General features: G+C 39.3%; 1 protein-coding gene across 1 annotated transcript; it reads right to left on the bottom strand.

Moving 5' to 3' along the window:
- LOC109614629 (mucin-2) lies at window positions 1-18,475 on the bottom strand. Its single transcript, XM_034288130.1, has 16 exons — window positions 17,193-18,475; window positions 16,927-17,098; window positions 16,565-16,809; window positions 14,188-14,371; window positions 11,458-11,656; window positions 11,020-11,198; window positions 10,544-10,613; window positions 10,273-10,415; window positions 10,065-10,096; window positions 7,532-7,700; window positions 6,927-7,022; window positions 6,424-6,464; window positions 4,186-4,314; window positions 2,157-2,196; window positions 1,440-1,557; window positions 1-456 (listed from the first exon to the last, which is right to left on the bottom strand). Exons 1-16 carry the CDS (start codon window positions 18,405-18,407, stop codon window positions 285-287), a joined length of 3,204 nt encoding a protein of 1,067 aa, XP_034144021.1. The 5' UTR covers window positions 18,408-18,475; the 3' UTR covers window positions 1-284.
- Window positions 18,476-18,483: the final 8 nt, after the last annotated feature.

Consider the following 18,483-nt stretch of genomic DNA (forward strand, 5'->3'; position numbering starts at 1 on the left):
TTCATGCTTTGAATACGTTTAATAAGTTTGCATAGAAAAAGAGTGACAAAACATTGTCTATATTAATGCAGAAATGTAGGTTAATAAAGTAATTTAATATTATCAAAGATACGCTGGGTTACCCTTTCGTTGATTAATATGTCCTACAGTTAAAAGGGTCAGTCTGTGACTGCTACAACCATTCATATTGAATATTGCTTTTTTGTTTGAATTACAGATTGTCCCTTTACGTAAGAATAATGGTTACGATCATTTTAAAAGACAGTTGATTGAAGAAAAAAATATTAGTGCTTGTCGTCACACTCAGTCACATTGCAGCCACACTTATCAATGTAAGTATAGGAATGAGAGGTCTTCTTTCCGTCAGAGCAGACCATATCCACTTGCCTCTCACTGGTCGACAACTCCCGACAGCAGGAGCAGGAGTGCATCAAGCCCATTTTCACTGCAGAGTACCTAGCAAACGGAACAACACCAACAGCACTGTTAGGAAAAACAGCAATTCTGCCATGAGTCAACAGGGTAAATTCCAAACTGAGTTCTCCCAGAATTTCTGCAGGATTAAAAAACACCATGTACATGTCGAACATTTAGTTGCCTTGCTTTTATCTGAAACACTTCCTGTCTAGGGGGTGTTGCTGCACATCAAGATGCCTCTCACTGTACAAGAAAAAGGAGATAAACTCCTTCCCAATGGGCCATTCTGATTGGTTTTACCCAAACTGTACACGCAACATTAAAATGCAATAAAATGAAATTGGAACCAACTTTTTAAGTAACTGGCAGACGTAGTTGATTTTCAGAATTCCCCAAAGTTTTACTAACATAACTGCCACAGAGGCAGAATGTTCAAGTGAAGAATGTTGAGGTGATTCCATAAGTAGATTGCTCCGTCATTCAGCAGGTTTACTGCACCCCCAACAAATCAAGGCAAGTGTTGTTGACTTATTTAATATATTTTATTACAGCTATAAAGGTCAAATTTGTGAAACAAGAAAACGCCTTGTTTACTTAATGCTTAAACATAAATTAACAATTAACCAGACTGTCACATCTTGGCGAAGCAGGTCTGCCAATGGATCTCTGCGGTCTAGCCTAATAATCCTAACACATTTTAATAGTTGGCCAACTAGCATACAAGGCTCAATGTTTAGATATTGTCTAGTTTACCCAATACTTACCCAAACCTAAATTACTGTGGTCACTTTGGGAGAGCATTTAGGTTATAATTTTTTTTCAAATACAACTTTAAATAAATATATTTCTCCATTTAAAGTTTCCACTTGTATAATGCTTTAAATAGCGCTTCCTGTTTAGATGATAAAAACTGGAAAGCCTGGTAATTTCTTTTTTCAATTTTATCAGTTAAATATTTTCAGGATTTTTTTTAAATCTTTGAGTGTGTTTCTGTCTGTCATTTTTAGAGATATTGTACTCACATAGAAGATGTTCTACAGGTTCCCCTACAGGCTGCCAGCTCCACTTGTACATCAGACCTGCAGTCATTGACATGGATGTAGGTGAAGATCTTCGTCACTGAACAGTTACTTGGTGTGCCTGGGAGAGAGTTTGTCAGGAAGAAGTGAGTTTACCCTATAAAGCACTTGAGCCTACTGGATATAGGCTTCGTTTATACAGGCAGTCCAAATCAGATTTTCTTTTCAATAATTAATCTCTCAGCCAATCACATAAGTCCTGAAAAACATTTGAACTGGAAATCAATGGTGGCTTTGTAAAACAAATTAGCATTTTTGCCAGTCTTTTTATAGTAATTCCACTCCCTGGCAATGACACTGCTGGGATAATTCATGTGAATTTCATCACTGGGTTAAAATTCAAAATTATAATTATAAATGAATTATTAAACAGTAATTGTAATTAATATGCAACATTGCCAGCAACACTGTTTACAAGTAGAATGTTTGCTCAAAACAGATTCTGCATTCCAGGCTATTAAAATCCAGTAAATTACCATTACATTTGTAAATTAGTAATAAATCTTATAAACAAAAACAGAAACAATTTATTTGCTGTATCATTATTTTGAAAAGAGGTCATTGGATTTGATATTATTCATAAACAAGTTTGTGAATACAGCTGTATACAATTTCACACTAATCATAACTATTTATCAAGAAATCATAAAAAAGACTTACATGATACACAGCAGCCATTTGCATCAGTTGTCTCAGTTCCCTGTAATGTCAAAGTACAGCATGCAGTTCAAATTTAGATTTCAATAGTTAGTCTATAACAATCTACTGTCTACTGAACTATTTACACTGGGTGCACAATTATTAGGCAAATAGTATTTCTCAAGATTTATTTTATTGTTGAACAATCACAATGCTTTATCAATCCAAAATGTAAATGAACCTCAAACCTGAATGTTAAACAAAGGAAAAATGTTCTTTCTCAAGGGGAATACATAAGAATGCAGAATTATTAGGCTACAATTGGTGTGCAGAATTATTAGGCAACTAATTAAACTCTCACGTGTTTATTGACTGAGTGACTGAGTACCCCTTGTTAAATAGTGTAGTGGTTAGAGAAGCAGATCTGCGAACTATAGGTTCCGAGTTCGTAACTCCTTGTAGAACTCCTCGCATTATGAATTATTCCGTATAGTCGAAAACTTTGCTGGCTAAAACCTCTAGTGACTACATTATAGTAAGCCTGAAATAAAACAGTTTACGGTTATATTGCGACTGTACGCATCCGTGCATGCGTTTTGGGTCAGGATAGACAAACACATTTGCTGGCTACAACATACAGTAGTTATGTTATAGTAAGCCTTAACTAAAACTGTATACGGTTATATTGCGACTGTTTCTGGCATGGAAAAGTTAATCTTCAGTCTCGCTAGCAATTGCTCAATTCTTATGATTATTCCTAAGAAGTTAGTAGATAATGGTAAAGCCTATTACTGGCTATTTAGCTGTTCAAACAGCCTGTGGCAAAAGCTAACAGTTCACAGACGCTATTTGTGGTGGAGGTAAACTTAATAAGAAACGTTAGTCAGTTTAACACAATGCTCAATAGTGTTTAGCGACTGGTGAAATGCATAATGCTGTGGTGTTGTGGTGAAAGACAGTGTCTCTCATGTGGAAGACTCAAGTTTGAACATTAATTTTATTTCCACGATTTTCTCGTCGTTTAACTTGATGAAAAGGTTAGTTGTCGTCACCTTTCTTGATAGTTATTGTATCAATGTCATTCATGAATGAAAGAAAAAAGTATGTTGTTATACCATGAAGGATGCATAGATGCTATTTGTGGTGGAGGTAAACTTTAGTAAGAAACATTAGTCAGTTTAACTGAATCAATATCATTCAGGAATGGACAATTAGCTGTTAACACAGCCAATGGCAAAAGAGGATTTGTTCAGGATAGACACAAGAGGCTATACTGACACCCATCGGTTGCAGTTCTGGAATATGGCGGCACTGGAGGATAATGGGTTCCTGGTAGCTTCACGTTTAATTCTTCTCAAGTCTTCTGCAGTTCATGTGTCTTTTTTTTCCATGCGTTTTTTGCTCCCCAGTTGATATTCCACAACAAAACCTTTGAGTGTCCGGTGGTCACGCCTCAATATTTTAGCTATTTCTTTTTGACTTTTCAGTAACAGTTAAATCCCTTTTTGGCCCATTTTACCTGAGATCATGAAGCTGCCTTATAATTATGCACACCTTGATATAAGGTGTTATTCACTGATGCCACACCTTCCCTCATTACACAAATACATATCACCTGAAAATGATTCAATCCAATGAGCATTCATGTTTGGAGTTAGAAAATGTGCGTAGAAATAATGATACAATCAGAATACTCACTTGCCTAATAATTGTGCATGCAGTGTACTAGGGCGTAAATTAATAATGACTTGATACAACCAAGTGAAGTGCAGATCTGTAGATATTGATTCAAAGTGCATGGTGCTTGCAACAACAGGATTGTGGGTGGGGGGACAGTATGAAAATGTAGAACTAAAATACTTAATATGTAAAAATGTCCAACATTACAATACATTTTTTGTTTTCTGTAATGATGAATTTACATTGATGCATAACACACACATTTTACATGTTCAGTGATTTAACCAATCAAAGGGTTAAGATAAAGGGTTAAGTGCAGAGTTCCTGCTCATTTTCTACCCTCCATTCAGCTGTTCTCTCATGTACTTACAGGGATGCAGTCTTCTGGACGGAAATCTGGACACTGTATTTTGGAATCCACAGGGATGAACTTGTCTTTTATGTTTGTGCAATTATACTGCACACAGGAATTACTAGGGGATGACCAAACATCCCCAAGCTGTGGAGTAAAAATCATACATAATAATATCTTTAATAAATAACAATTAACGCACAATTGATAAACTATTAATAAATAAGTAATTTGATCATCCAGATGGCTGCACACTTTATCTAATAAACAGGAAAATTACCCAAGGCTTATTTTCTGTCATATCCCAAAAAAGAAGAATAAAGTATCTACATTTTTCACAAAACTTAAATACTTGTTAATAAATCAAAATCAGTTCATTACACCATAAGTCATAAGGAGTCATTTCAAAGGCTCAAAACGACTGATTTTGCTAAACACCCAATACACTAATTTGATAAAATAACTATACAAACATAAAACCTTTAGTTAAAAATATAATTTAGATCATCAGACAATCATCAAACAATGGTAAATCTGTGTTTTAGTACTAATTTTACAAAATAAGTATATGTAAATGAAATACAAGTCAGGTAAAACAACTGTTGGTTTTGGTATTGTTTTCGCTGTATTGTTTAAACATTAACATGTCTAATGAGGTTTTGATGAGAATTCATTTCATGCTTTGGCATGATCGTTGCTTTTCAATTTGTTTATTTTTAAGGCCGAAATCACACAAGTTTTTAAAGGATATGCAGTACGAACATTAAATGACTAGGCTGCGATTGATACATTAACACTTAGGTCTCATTACAGATTACATTATTTATACATTGTTTTTGTAACTAGACCCTGTTCTTATTTTAAATCCAAACCTTAACCAACATTTATTACCTTCATTATTTCCTTCAGGGCATTTCTTAAAAAAATGTTTTTTGTTTCATAATGTGCCACATTTTTTCAATGGATGACAGGTCTTGACTGCCAGTTAAGCACCTAGACTATTTTATTACAGAGCCATGCTGTTGTAATATGTACAAAATGTGTTTTGTAATTGTCTTGCTGACATAAGAAAGCCTTTCCAAAAAAAAGACATTGTCTGGATGGCAGTATATGTTGCTCCAAAACCTGTATATATTGTTCAGCATTAACTGTGCCTTTGCAGATGTGCAAGTCACCCATGCCATGTGTACTAATGCACCCCCATACATCACAGATGCTGGCTATTTGAACTGTATGCTTATAACAAGCTGGATGGTCCCTCTCCTCTATAGCCTGAAGGACAAGTCTTCCATGATTCCCAAAAATAATTTCAGATTTTGATTCATCAGACCACAGGACAGTTTTTCACTTCGTCTCAGTCCATCTTAAATGAACTCGTGCCTAGAGAAGGTGGCCGCATTTCTGAATCTAGTTTATATCTGGTTTCTTCTTTGCAATTCGAGTTTTGCCTTGCATTTGTGGATGCAGTGACGTACTGTGTTCCCAGACAATGGTTTATGGAATTGTTCCTGAGCCCATGAAGAGATGTCCACTACAATATCGTGTCTGTTTTTATTCAGTGCCAACAGAGGGCCCAAAGATCCTGGCCATCCAATATTGGTTTTTGGCCTTGTCCCTTACATAGAGAGATTTCTCCTGATTCTCTAAATCTTTTAATGACGTTATGTACAGTAGACGTTCCACAAACTCTTTGCAATTTTACGTAGAGAAACATTCTTAAATTGGTGCATTATTTGCCCGCACAGTCTTTCAGAGTGGTGAACCCCTCCCATCATCACTTCTGAAGGCCTTCTCAGCCTCTCTGGGATGCTCTTTTTATACCAAATCATGTTACTGACCTGTTGTCAATTAACTTAAATAGTTATGAGATATTCCACCAGTTTTTTTGCATTACAACACTTTTCCAGTCTTTGGTTGCTCCTGTCCCAGCTGTTTTGAAACAATGTTGCTGACCTCAAATTCAAAGTGGGCATTTATTTTTCAAGAGACAATAACATTTCAGTTTCAACATTTGATGTTGTCTCTGTACTAAATTAAATTGAATATAGGGTTTAAATTATTTGCATTCTGTATTTACATTTTACACAGTGTCCCAACCTTTTTGGAAACTTTTTTGGAAATCTTGTCTTCACAAAACGGCCCTTTCATGTGCTTTGCCACCGATTTTGAATAAGCAATTTGTTTATTTCATGAAAACCTGCCACAGTGTGTTGCTTTCTGCAGTTATAATAAAAAAATTAAAACACAATTCCTCACCTGATATTCCTTGTTGTTGAAGACACACACAGGTTTGGGAACTGAGTGGACAGACAACAAAAGCGTCAATCACTAACAGCTCTGAACAGCCATTTTAATCAGAGTAGGTTAGTGGTTCCCAAAACTCTCCTTTCTGGGGACCATTAAGTCACTGTCAAAAGCATGACCAGAGTACATGTTTATTTTAATGTACAATTTCCTGGCACTCAAAAGTTTCATTCTATCAATTAAATGAAATATGCATGATTATTAAATTCTATGTGCATAATCAATATATGTCAGAAATTGCTTGTAGGTGGGTTCATACATTATCTTGTACGTCAAATTTGGAAATTACAAATTTTGCAAGCATTTTTAAAGCTAATCTACCTAAGTAACCTAAGTATGCATGCCCTAATGTTCATGGAAAGTAATGTAACAACAGGATAATCAAAATAAATGTATGGCATTTGTGCATGCAGGCCCCTATATTATAAGTCCATCATAATAGTCAGAAGTCTTACCGCAGGTGTAAGTCAGGCAGCAACTTCCCTTTGAAGTTTTTAACTCAGTTCCTAGTGGGCAGAGGGGTGGTTCTGGACAGCCACTCACATCACACACTGTGGGATAAAGGGGCGGGGTATTTTAGAATCTCTTCCAGTGGTTATCACACGGTCACACCCACAGCAGCTTACAGTTGATTAATTGACAAAAATCTGGCATGAAGTCTTACGTACATAAAAATCTAACTATTGTAGCGTAAAAAAACGATATCCTAAGAAACTCCTAGGTGATGTTGTCACAACTCTGGAATATTAAGTAACATTTTACTCAAAGTCATTATGATCAAAGTCAGTGCTATAGGACAGATAAACAACTAAAAAAGTATTACCAATAAAGTGAAAGTATGTTAATCAACAGTATTGTAATCAACAGTAGGGGAAATGAGCTAGTACTCTGCTGGCTTCAAGACCACTGGTGCACTTGGGGTTTTATTTTTATGAACTAGATTTTTTGCTTGATACATTTTTTTGGCTAGCTAGTAATCCACACCTGTTTTGTGCTATCATTCCACTCCTAGTACTCTGTCATATGCCAAATAGATTGTTGAAATCCTGTCTCTACTCACCACATTTGTTTTTCTGACAGCAGTCCACTGTATCCTTGACCAGCACCTCACCAACCTCCTTACAAGTAACAACTTGTTGTGTTGGACATACCACTGGCCTACACTGGACACTCATTGTGTCATTGTTACATTCACACTCAAGGCAGTTACTCCGCCATGTATCACCAGGCTATGTGGGGGGGGAACAAACACAACATTGTTAGATTTCAAAATGATGAGAGGATTGATCACTCCCCAGGGCCTGTTTCCTCTCTAGGTTTGTTCTCAGGGTTTCTGCCTTCTGCTGAGTTGTTTCTAGCCACTATGCTTTTGCTTCTATTTGCTTGCTCTCTGGGGTTTTAGGCAGGGCATCTGCAGAGGTCTAAAAACTGCTGGTAAATAAAGGGCTTTATTAAGTACACATGATTGCATTTAAGAATATGTATCCAGGCCTCCAGGAGCATGGCGTTTGCAATGCCAGGATTGTCTTTGATTCCCCAACTGGGGGGCTAGTACAAAAATACAATTGGATCAGGGGCTTCCAGACAAAACTGCCCCAGCTGGTGATTGTATGAAGCAATATCTCCACCACAAAGCTTCTCAAGACAGGGGATCCCGCAGGGATATGTGCTGAGTCCCGTCCTAAACTTGCTCCGACATCCAGGTAGCTGGCAACTCGGCTGTGGTGGACCAGACCACTTACAACGACGGGCCAGCTGACCTGGGGGAGGTCCTGGCAGATTGGCGCATGGTAAAAACCTCTACACCAACTTAAAGAAAAAAAAAAACGCTTAATCTGTAAATATTATCTTCTGTTTCTCATTCTGTTGTGGAAAATTTATTAATTATGTATATATCAATTCCATATTAATGATGCACAAATATTATATTTGCATGAATTGTTTTACTAAATATGTAGGTTTGTGTATATGTTACACATACTGGATACTTTTTTGGGGATTTGTGGAAACGGGTCTAGGACATAATGGGGACTTGGGACCAACTCCAGCTGTGCCTTGTTCCCCTCTCTGTCAGAACTCTACCCTTTTCTCCATTTGGCCCCAGGCCCATATATGGTTGTTATTTAGCTTACAGTGAGGAGAACAAGTATTTGATACACTGTCTATTTTGCAGGTTTTCCCACTTAAAAAGCATGTAGAGGTCTGTAATTTTTATCATAGGTACACTTCAACTGTGAGAGAAGGAATCTAAAACCAAAATCCAGAAAATCACATTGTATGATTTTTAAATAATTAATTAGCATTTTATTGCATGACATAAGTATTTGATCACCTAACAACCAGTAAGAATTCCGGCTCTCACAGACCTGTTAGTTTTTTTTAAGAAGCCCTCCAGTTCTCAACTCACTACCTGTATTAACTGCACCTGTTTCAGGGGGGTTGCGGTTGGTGGGTGTCCCTTTGGTTGAAGCCTGGCAATGTGGGTGGATTGATTTCCTACCTGTTGGGCCCTGTCCGGGGCCTCCCCCTGGTAGGGCCACAGTGTCGCCGGACCCCCCCGTCTCAATTCCAAGGTGTTACGCTGCTATATTATTGTGCTGGGGGATATGAGGAATGCACTTTCTAACTTTTCTCAGTCTCCTCCAGTTTAAAATTTTAGGAGGAGATGAGGTCCTGGTCCACACCTGCGGAGTACCTGGTTTGGGGGGCCCGTTGCTGTCCCTGTCATTGTCTTTTTGGAGGAAGAAGAAGAATAAATACAACCCCAAGAACACCATCCCAACCGTGAAGCATGGAGGTGGAAACATCATTCTTTGGGAATGCTTTTCTGTAAAAAGGACAGGACGACTGCACCGTATTGAAGGGAGGATAGATGGGGCCATGTATCGCGAGATCTTGGCCAACAACCTCCTTCCCTAAGTAAGAGCATTAGATTCCGTCACTCACAGTTGAAGAGTACCTATGATAAAAATTACATTCTACATGATTTGTAAGTGGGAAAACCTGAAAAATCGGCAGTGTATCAAATACTTGTTCTCCCCACTGTATGTCTCCTATGTTCCTAGGAGTTGTAGCATTAAGATGAGAACTAGATGTTGGAAGAAATATAAGGGACCCCTCAAAATGTATTTCTTTGTCATGCCAAGGAATTTGCACATGAGAGTGTACTTTATCACCTACAAGCTTGTAAAAAACTATTAGAATTAAAGTATTGGTTTCCTGGAGTACTTATATTTGAGAAATTAGAATCAAGTGGACAAAACCTTCAAACCTGTAAATTGGAAAATAATTATCTGCAACACTGTTAATTTAAATGTATGTTGTATTGTATTTGTTGATTGTCTGTGATTCCCTGTTATGAGCCCTGCAACACTAGCAGTCATCTGCACTCTGCATTATATTGGGCCAGTCTGTGTGTGCAATCAAAAAACTTGACTGAAACTAGTAAACTGATGGAAATAAGTTTTGCGGTTCTATACAAAAACATTTGGAGGACAGAAATACAAGATAAAGACAGCCATAACCAGTCGTTGGTTAAATGCAAATACACTGAGGCATGATTCTTCCAAGTTAGCTGATCACCTCTACAGTACCTGTTTATTGGTGCCATCAGGTCCCGTGCATCCTTTAAAAGAAGACCAGATCTTTACTATGGTGTACATGGCGGTACTTTGAAACACATATTAAAACAACGTATTTCTCAGACCGTGTCGCAATCGAATGTGATGTCAAAGTCTTAATCGCTTTGATTTTATCGTCCCTATCAGAACATTCAGTTCAACGGGCAAAAACTATCCTTACCACAGTTTTTAACACAGGTGCCAGAGTATGTGTTGAACAAGATGGTTCCCTCAGGGCAGAAACAGCCCTCCCTGACTTCATCACACACAAATTTTTTGTCTGATGGAATTCCCTCGCATGGCTGTATGTACTTCTCATTGTATCTGTGATGTAAAAAAACAACGACAATGTATACAGATTAGCCACCAACTATCAACCACACTGCCAGACTAAAACAGAATGTAGGTGATGTATGTATTTTAATTTAGGGTCTTAAAAAGAAGATGGATACCTTGAATTGCAAGTTGGCTGGATAGCCGTGCCACATGCTTTATACACTTTGGGTTTAGGGCATTTATATGCTGCAATATTGTAAAGGTGGAAAGAAAAATGACAAATGTGAGGTACACGATTTTTAAACACGGCTGTCAAAATACAGATGAATCATGATCATGAAATATATCATGTCTGAGTCCCAAATTAAACCCTATTCTCTACACAAATTAAACCCTATTCTCTACACAAATTAAACCCTATTCTTACACCCTACATATTGTAGCAGCCTTGTGAGGAAATTCAACACTACTGTTGTTTGCGCCTTGGGGTTTAAGGCCGGGTGTCTCTCTAAAAGCACTTTGTGACAACTGCTGTTGTAAAAAGGGCTTTATAAATAAATTTGATTGATTGATTGAGGAGCATTGCACTGGGGAGGGAATACAGTGCTACTTGGGACCCAAAACGTATATTTAGCACAAAGTTCCCTCCTACCACATAGTCCGTTAGTTGATCCCCTCCAGTCAATGCAGACGCTATGTTCCACACACGTTTGGGCGTAGGCCTCCAGGCTGGAGCAGCCGATCGTCTTATTTGTCATGTGGCAGACATCGTATTTGCAGGCCTCAAAGAAAGGTTTCGGTGGGATCACGTCATGGCATGATTTGAAGACCCTTCCAAATAAAAAGCATTTAAATTAAAATACAACAGGGCCGAACCATGCTGGGCCAAACAACATGTCAGGGCGGATCACCTTGAAATATCAACCATCGTACGCCCAGCATGGGCTTTGTGAAGCAGGGCGGAATTCAATAGTGCTCAGTATAACAACAATAACCTATAAAAACTCCCTGTTTGGTAAACAGTACGTGTAGTCGAATATTAGTGTACCTTTCAGTTATATTAAGTTAGAAAAATAAGAAGAGGTCTTACTGGCTCATGATGATGTCACAGATCTTTGTCCTGTCTGGCTGGCAGGGGGGTGTTGTAGGGGGTGGTGGTGGGGGCGGGCCAGGTTTACAATAGGTTTTATTGGCATCAGGAATCTGCCACCGATGGGCCGTGTCAGGACACGGAGCGATCTGACCGTTTGGAGATCTGCAGTCGTTTTTCCTATTATTGTCACAAGTGCCTTTTATAAATATAGAATACATGCAGGAATGAGGAAAACAAAAGTTAATTTCATGTCAAAAAACAATCACATTCAATTTGAAATTATATTTGCATGTTTGCTTGGAAAACCCCAGAATACATTAGTTACTATCTTGTATAGGATATTTCAGAAGATATCTCAACCGGCCCAAGTGATAAAAGGCCATACTGCTAACTTAAGCTAGCCTCCCAAATGTACATATAATGGTTCTGATTAAGTGAGATCACAGTCCTTATTTTAGTGATCCACAGACATCATAAATGCCCCCCCCCACCCTGTCAGTTTAACAGAGCAGTTACACTTGAGATGCCTGTTTAGGTTGTGGATGACAGTGAACTTTCTCACTAGAAATACTATAATATTTAACTGCTAAGGTTTCATTGAATAGGTGCAGTGTTGTTACTCATACATGTGTAATGTTCTATTCATTGGCACAAAACATAATAATATGCAATACAAATCATTTTGAATATTAATTAAGGTGCTACTTGTTCTTGATTCAATGACTATGTGGATACGTTTGATACCTTAACCAGGAAGTCAATCTCATCCAACAGGTGTGTTTGATACGCTGGCCTCTGGATTTTTGTTTTAGATTCCGTTACTCACAGTTGAAGAGTACCTATGATAAATGATAGACTTCTACATGCTTTGTAAGTGGGAAAACCTGCAAAATCGTCAGTGTATCAAATACTTGTTCTCTCCACTGTATGTACAGCTGCATTAGAAGGTTTTACCCTTTGTAAGAACGTGTATTAATGGACTGATCTTCATCCACTACAGTGGATAAATACAGTGTGTTTTAATCATGAACACACACATATATGTACATGTCTTCAGTGAACACACTGGTCAAACACAAACAGCTCAGGCCGGAGAAAGTATGAACCTCCTGGATAATGACTTAAGTAGGAAGATGAAGTCGGGTGTTCCATGACAGGTGTGGGTTAGGGGTGCCCTGGCAAAATAAAGTCAGACCTCCCAGTGGTGCAGTGGTCTATTGCATTGCTATGGCCTTGGGTTCAAGCCCCGGGGGTGCCACTGCCACTGTGGCTGGGGGGGTCCGGTGCATATTGGGCTGGTGTTGTCTGGGGGGAGATAATCGTCATAGGGGATAGCCTTGTGCCACTGCGTTCCAGAAACGTCTCTGGCGGGGCGGGAGCCACTAACCTGGCTATGAATTAGGCAATGTAGGCAAGGCTTTCCTCTGACCTGTGTTATGGATATCTTGAACTGATGTATTCTTGGTCCTATGCATGTATAAATGAGTAACTAGTTAAAGATGCCGAGAGGGATCTGGTGTTTGATTAGGAGACATCCTTGACCAGCACCGGTGGATTAGAGGGTTACTCGTAAATCTGTATAACCCTTTAGTGTCTCTGTTGATTATCCAGACATTGTGTCTCCTCAGGATTTGAGAAGGATAAGGTGGGGGGACAGCCCGCCCTTTGGGTAAATGTTACACAAGACAGATGGGCAACAACTTACCACACCCCTTCTAACATTTGAAATAAATACGGATTGTTCATGTATGGAGTTAGAGACTCCTCGGATGATTATGTATGTAAGCGTTTGACGCGTCTCTCATAATTGCAAATATTAATAAAACTGTTAGAATGTGCCGAGAGTATTTCGTCTCTGTTTCTTATTCCTTTAAGAGTCCATCGATCGATGGAATTACCATCACACCTGTTGGATGAGATTGACTTCCTGGTTAAGGTTAAAATAGCAGACCAGCTGTTCGGACAGGTCTCAGAGAAAGCATATCTCTGACTCTCCCAAACATGCAGGGTGACAAGGCTGTACAGTGGAATTGTATACTTGTAAAATTGGGGGAGAAAAAGGGGGTTAAAGTGGAATATGACTATCAAAATAAATATCAGAAGACCTCAGGAATAGAGTTGTTGAGGTTCAAAAGGGTGGAAAAGCCAAAAAAAAGCATTTCCAAAGACTTGTCTACAGAAAGATTGTGAACAAATGGTGAAAACTCAGTGCCACTTCTACTCTACCTAGGATTGGTCATTCAGCAAGGACCACAGCAAGGGCATGCTGTATAATAACCACATAGCAAACCAAAATCTCATTGCAACTGTGAAGCATGGTGGAGGGAGGATCATGGTTTGGGGCTGCTTTGAAGCCCCAACGCCAGAATGGCTTGCTATAACTGTGGAAAACATTACAGGAGAATATCAAGGTAACAGTCCGTCATCTGAAGCTGAAAAGAGGTTTTGTCATGCGCCACGACAATAACCCAAAGCACAAAAGCAAATTATCTACAACAGACTAACTTCACCAGCAGAGAATGTTAATCTTAGGTTGGCCAAGTAAGAGCCCTGACGTCAACCCTACTGAAATGCTGTGGCGTGACCTTGAGCAAGCCACTCATGCAACCATGTGAGTATGATTAATTTGTGTTTTGTCAACTTAATGTATCTTCAATTGAACCCTGTTCCCTACATGCACAACTGGTCAAAATGAAGTACTAAAGACCATATATCCAGCATACTTACCACACTGTCCCTCTGTGTTGCTGTGGAAAAGGGAGTAAGGCAGGGAAACGCTGAACTGAATACTCCTGAACATCACTTCTGCCTTAATGGCTGGGATCTTCAACAGTAACTGGACACCAGTGCTGGTGATCATGAGGTCTTCATTAGAATAAGTGGGGAAGACCTGCTTACCATTGATGGTAACCTGGTGAGTAATGAAGAAAATATACTGTGACATTATGAGAGGCACTAGAGAACAGAATAACTTTACAATGAAACATTACTGTAGATTAGATCCGAACGGTGTCCAGAACAGGGGACATTTTATTCACAAAGGCACTAGTTTGTCTCTTGATTTAATTTAAACTGAAAGTGGAATTCTTGAATTGTCACAAATGTTTTAGTTCCCTTAAAGCTACTTTTGTTGCTATGATGGCACCAACAAAGGGTTTATTCAAAATGTAACCTGTGTGTGTAGGAGAGGGTGTATTGCAAAAAAAGTAACTACTGTAGCTGAAGACTGTAGGAAGACCAGGGAACAAAGAAACATTTAGGTTTTTGCCAATCATGCAAATAATATTTTCATTATGTTTGGAATATATTTTAAACAAATGCTCAGCTACCAATCCAAATTGTGTCTACATTGTAAGGATATACAGTTACAGAGTGTAACATTTAGTCACACAGCATAATTGAAGTGAAATGTTACAATTGTTACAGGGTTAAATGTAATACTTACAGTATCTCACAAAAGTGAGTACACCCATCACTGATGAAATGACACTTGCTACAATGTAAAGTAGTGAGTGTACAGTTTGTATAATAGTGTATATTTGCTGTCCCCTCAAAATAACACAACACACAACCATTAATGTCTAAACTGCTGGCAACAAAAGTGAGTACACCCCTAAGTGAAAATATCCAAATTGGGCCCAAAGTGTCAATATTTTGTGTGGCCATCAACATTTTCCAGCACTACCTTAACCCTCTTGGGCATGGAGTTCACCAGAGCTTCACAGGTTGCCACTGGAGTCCTCTTCCACTCCTCCATGATGACATCAGGGAGCTGGTGGATGTCAAAGACCTTGCGCTCCTCCGCCTTCCGTTTGAGGATGCCCCACAGGTGCTCAATAGGGTTTAGGTCTGGAAACATGCTTGGCCAGTCCATCACCTTTACCCTCAGCTTCTTTAGCAAGGCAGTGGTCGTCTGGATACGTTGGAGGTGTATTTGGGGTCATTATCATGTTGGAATACTGCCCTGCGGCCCAGTCTCTGAAGGGAGGGGATCATGCTCTGCTTCAGTATGTCAAAGTACATGTTGGCATTCATGGTTCCCTCAATGAACTGTAGCTCCCCAGTGCTGGCAGCACTCATGCAGCCCCAGACCATGACACTCCCACCACCATGCTTGACTTGTAAGCAAGACACTTGTCTTTGTACTCCTAACCTGGTTGCCACCACACACGCTTGACACCATCTGAACCAAATAAGTTTATCTTGGTCTCATCAGATCACAGGACATGGTTCCGGTAATCCATGTCCTTAATCTTCTTGTCTTCAGCAAACTGTTAGCGGGCTTTCTTGTGCATCCTCTTTAGAAGAGGCTTCCTTCTGGGACGACAGCCATGCAGACCAATTTGATGCAGTGTGCGGTGTATGGTCTGAGCACTGACAGGCTGACCCCCCACCCCTTCAACCTCTGCAGCAATGCTGGCAGCACTCATACGTCTATTTCCCAAAGACAACCTCTGGATATGACGCTGAGCCCGTGCACTCAACTTCATTGGTCGACCATGGCGAGGTCTGTTCTGAGTGGAACCTGTCCTGTTAAACCGCTGTATGGTCTTGACCACCTTGCTGCAGCTTTGTTTCATAATGGCTAATTGGGCCCAATTTGGACATTTTCACTTGGGGTGTACTCACTTTTGTTGCCAGCAGTTTAGACATTAATGGCTGTGTGCCATTAATGTCTAAACTGTTATCTAGTTATTTTGAAGGGACAGCAAATGTACACTGTTATACAAGCTGTACACTCACTACTTTACATTGTAGCAAAGTGTCATTTCTTCAGTCTTGTCACATGAAAAGATATACTCAAATATTTACAAAAATGTGAGGGGTGTACTCACTTTTGTGAGATACTGTAAGTGTAAAACTGTCTTTGTTGGGAAAAAATTATGAAAATTAATTGAAAACATACTTGGATGAATTCAAAACCAATGAATATACAATAACCAGTGAATATACACTACTATAAGTTATCCAACTGTTGCAACTTTATGCACCCCCCAAAAGAACAGCTGTCGATAAAAAAGAAAAAGTGAATGGAGATTTGAAAGAACGAAACCTCATTTAACTTTGTTCCCCAGTCTCTCTTACATAGCATAGTTAGAATTACCAAACTAGTTGTTGTTTCCGTGTTGATAGGAGTGAGAACAATTGTATAGGACTTGTAGTAGACAAACAGAGACCGAGGACAGGTCACGAGTCCAGATTTGTCACAGTTGTAGTTGTCAATCTCAATCCTGAAGTTATATCGAGGAACAATTTCTTTAACCAAAACATAGGTGCAATTTTCTTGGAAACTGTAATATTGTCCATCAAATGTGACGTAATGAGGATCTCCCCATCCATTGCAAACACCTGAGAGACGACAGGAAAAAAGACAAATCCATTACTCATCAATACCGGTAAGAAAAGATTTTGGTAGGAGTGGATGCAGATTAGTCAAAATAATGTAACTTTTGTTTTTTAACTTACATTGACATTGATAGTGAAAACAGCAACCGGACTCGTCGTAGACCTTCGCTGGTGGGTATCCATTTACACACGTAGGTCTGTCAACATTCCCACACTCCACATATTTTTGTATAATTGTACCATTCACACACGTATCAGTTGAGCAGTTGTTTGGCTTCCAAGACTCACCATTCTGAAGTGGAAAAGTATGGTTCAGTCCAATAAGTAAAAATAAACTCTACATCTCTACAACAACTAATACAACTCTTCAGTAAAATGTGTATTACCTTTCTTTGCGGATAAATATTGATACAGTCTTTGGGCGGAGCTGTGGAAGTGGTTGTCGGGGATGTGGTAGAAGTAGCAGGAGAGGCAGTTGTTATTGGAGTTATAATTGTTGAAGTAATAGTAGTTGATGGGGTTGATGTTGGGGGTGTAGTTGTTACTGTAGTAGTGGTTGATGTAGGGGTTGTAGTTGTAACTGTAGTAGTTGATGGGGTAGTAGTAGGGGTTGATGTAGGGGTTGTAGTTGTAACTGTAGTAGTTGATGGGGTAGTAGTAGGGGTTGATGTAGGGGTTGTAGTTGTAACTGTAGTAGTTGATGGGGTAGTAGTAGGGGTTGATGTTGGGGGTGTAGTTGTTTCTGTGGTAGTTGATGGGGTAGTAGTAGGGGTTGATGTAGGGGTTGTAATTGTTACTGTAGTAGTTGATGGGGTAGTAGAAGGGGTAGATGTTGGGGTTGTAGTTGTTACTGTAGTAGTAGTTGATGGGGTAGTAGTAGGGGTTGATGTAGGGGTTGTAGTTGTAACTGTAGTAGTTGATGGGGTAGTAGTAGGGGTTGATGTTGGGGTTGTAGTTGTAACTGTAGTAGTTGATGGGGTTGTAGTAGGGGTTGGTGTAGGGGTTGTAGTTGTAACTGTAGTAGTTGATGGGGTAGTAGTAGGGGTTGATGTAGGGGTAGGTGTAATACAAATACAACAATTGACTCTGATCTCATAGTTGTAGCATATTGGTGGTCCTTCTTGATCCTTGTTGTTGCAAATCAGTCCGACCCCAGGATCACATGTAACATTTTGACCCAACATATTTAAAGGAGCATTTGGTAATTCCTTGGCTCTGCATTCTATGTTCTCAGGTTGGCTGCAAATACTAGGATGAGATTTAGCGATATTTTCTATAATTTCAAAATCTCCTCCGTCTGGTCCCTCTGTGAGATAGTGAGTGTCAATCCAACCTGACCAGTGACAACCAGGCAGACAGGGTGATGTTGTAGTTGTAACTGTAGTATCTGATGGGGTAGTAGTAGGGGTTGATGTTGGGGGTGTAGTTGTAACTGTAGTAGTTGATGGGGTAGTAGTAGGGGTTGATGTAGGGGTAGGTGTAATACAAATACAACAATTGACTCTGATCTCATAGTTGTAGCATATTGGTGGTCCTTCTTGATCCTTGTTGTTGCAAATCAGTCCGACCCCAGGATCACATGTAACATTTTGACCCAACATATTTAAAGGAGCATTTGGTAATTCTTTGGCTCTGCATTCTATGTTCTCAGGTTGGCTGCAAATACTAGGATGAGAT

This window comes from Esox lucius, chromosome 19 (assembly GCF_011004845.1).
Source record: "Esox lucius isolate fEsoLuc1 chromosome 19, fEsoLuc1.pri, whole genome shotgun sequence".
Classification (NCBI taxonomy): Eukaryota; Metazoa; Chordata; class Actinopteri; order Esociformes; family Esocidae; genus Esox; species Esox lucius.

Bases quoted from the DNA above. Each gene is read 5' to 3' on its own strand.
- LOC109614629 (XM_034288130.1), bottom strand. From the start codon at position 18,407: ATGTTGGGTCAAAATGTTACATGTGATCCTGGGGTCGGACTGATTTGC. The intron at 16,810-16,926 runs GTAAGTTAAAAA...GTCGTCTCTCAG, and splicing joins TTTTCACTATCAATGTCAAT to GTGTTTGCAATGGATGGGGA. The intron at 11,199-11,457 runs GTAAGACCTCTT...TTTATTTGGAAG, and splicing joins TGTGACATCATCATGAGCCA to GGTCTTCAAATCATGCCATG.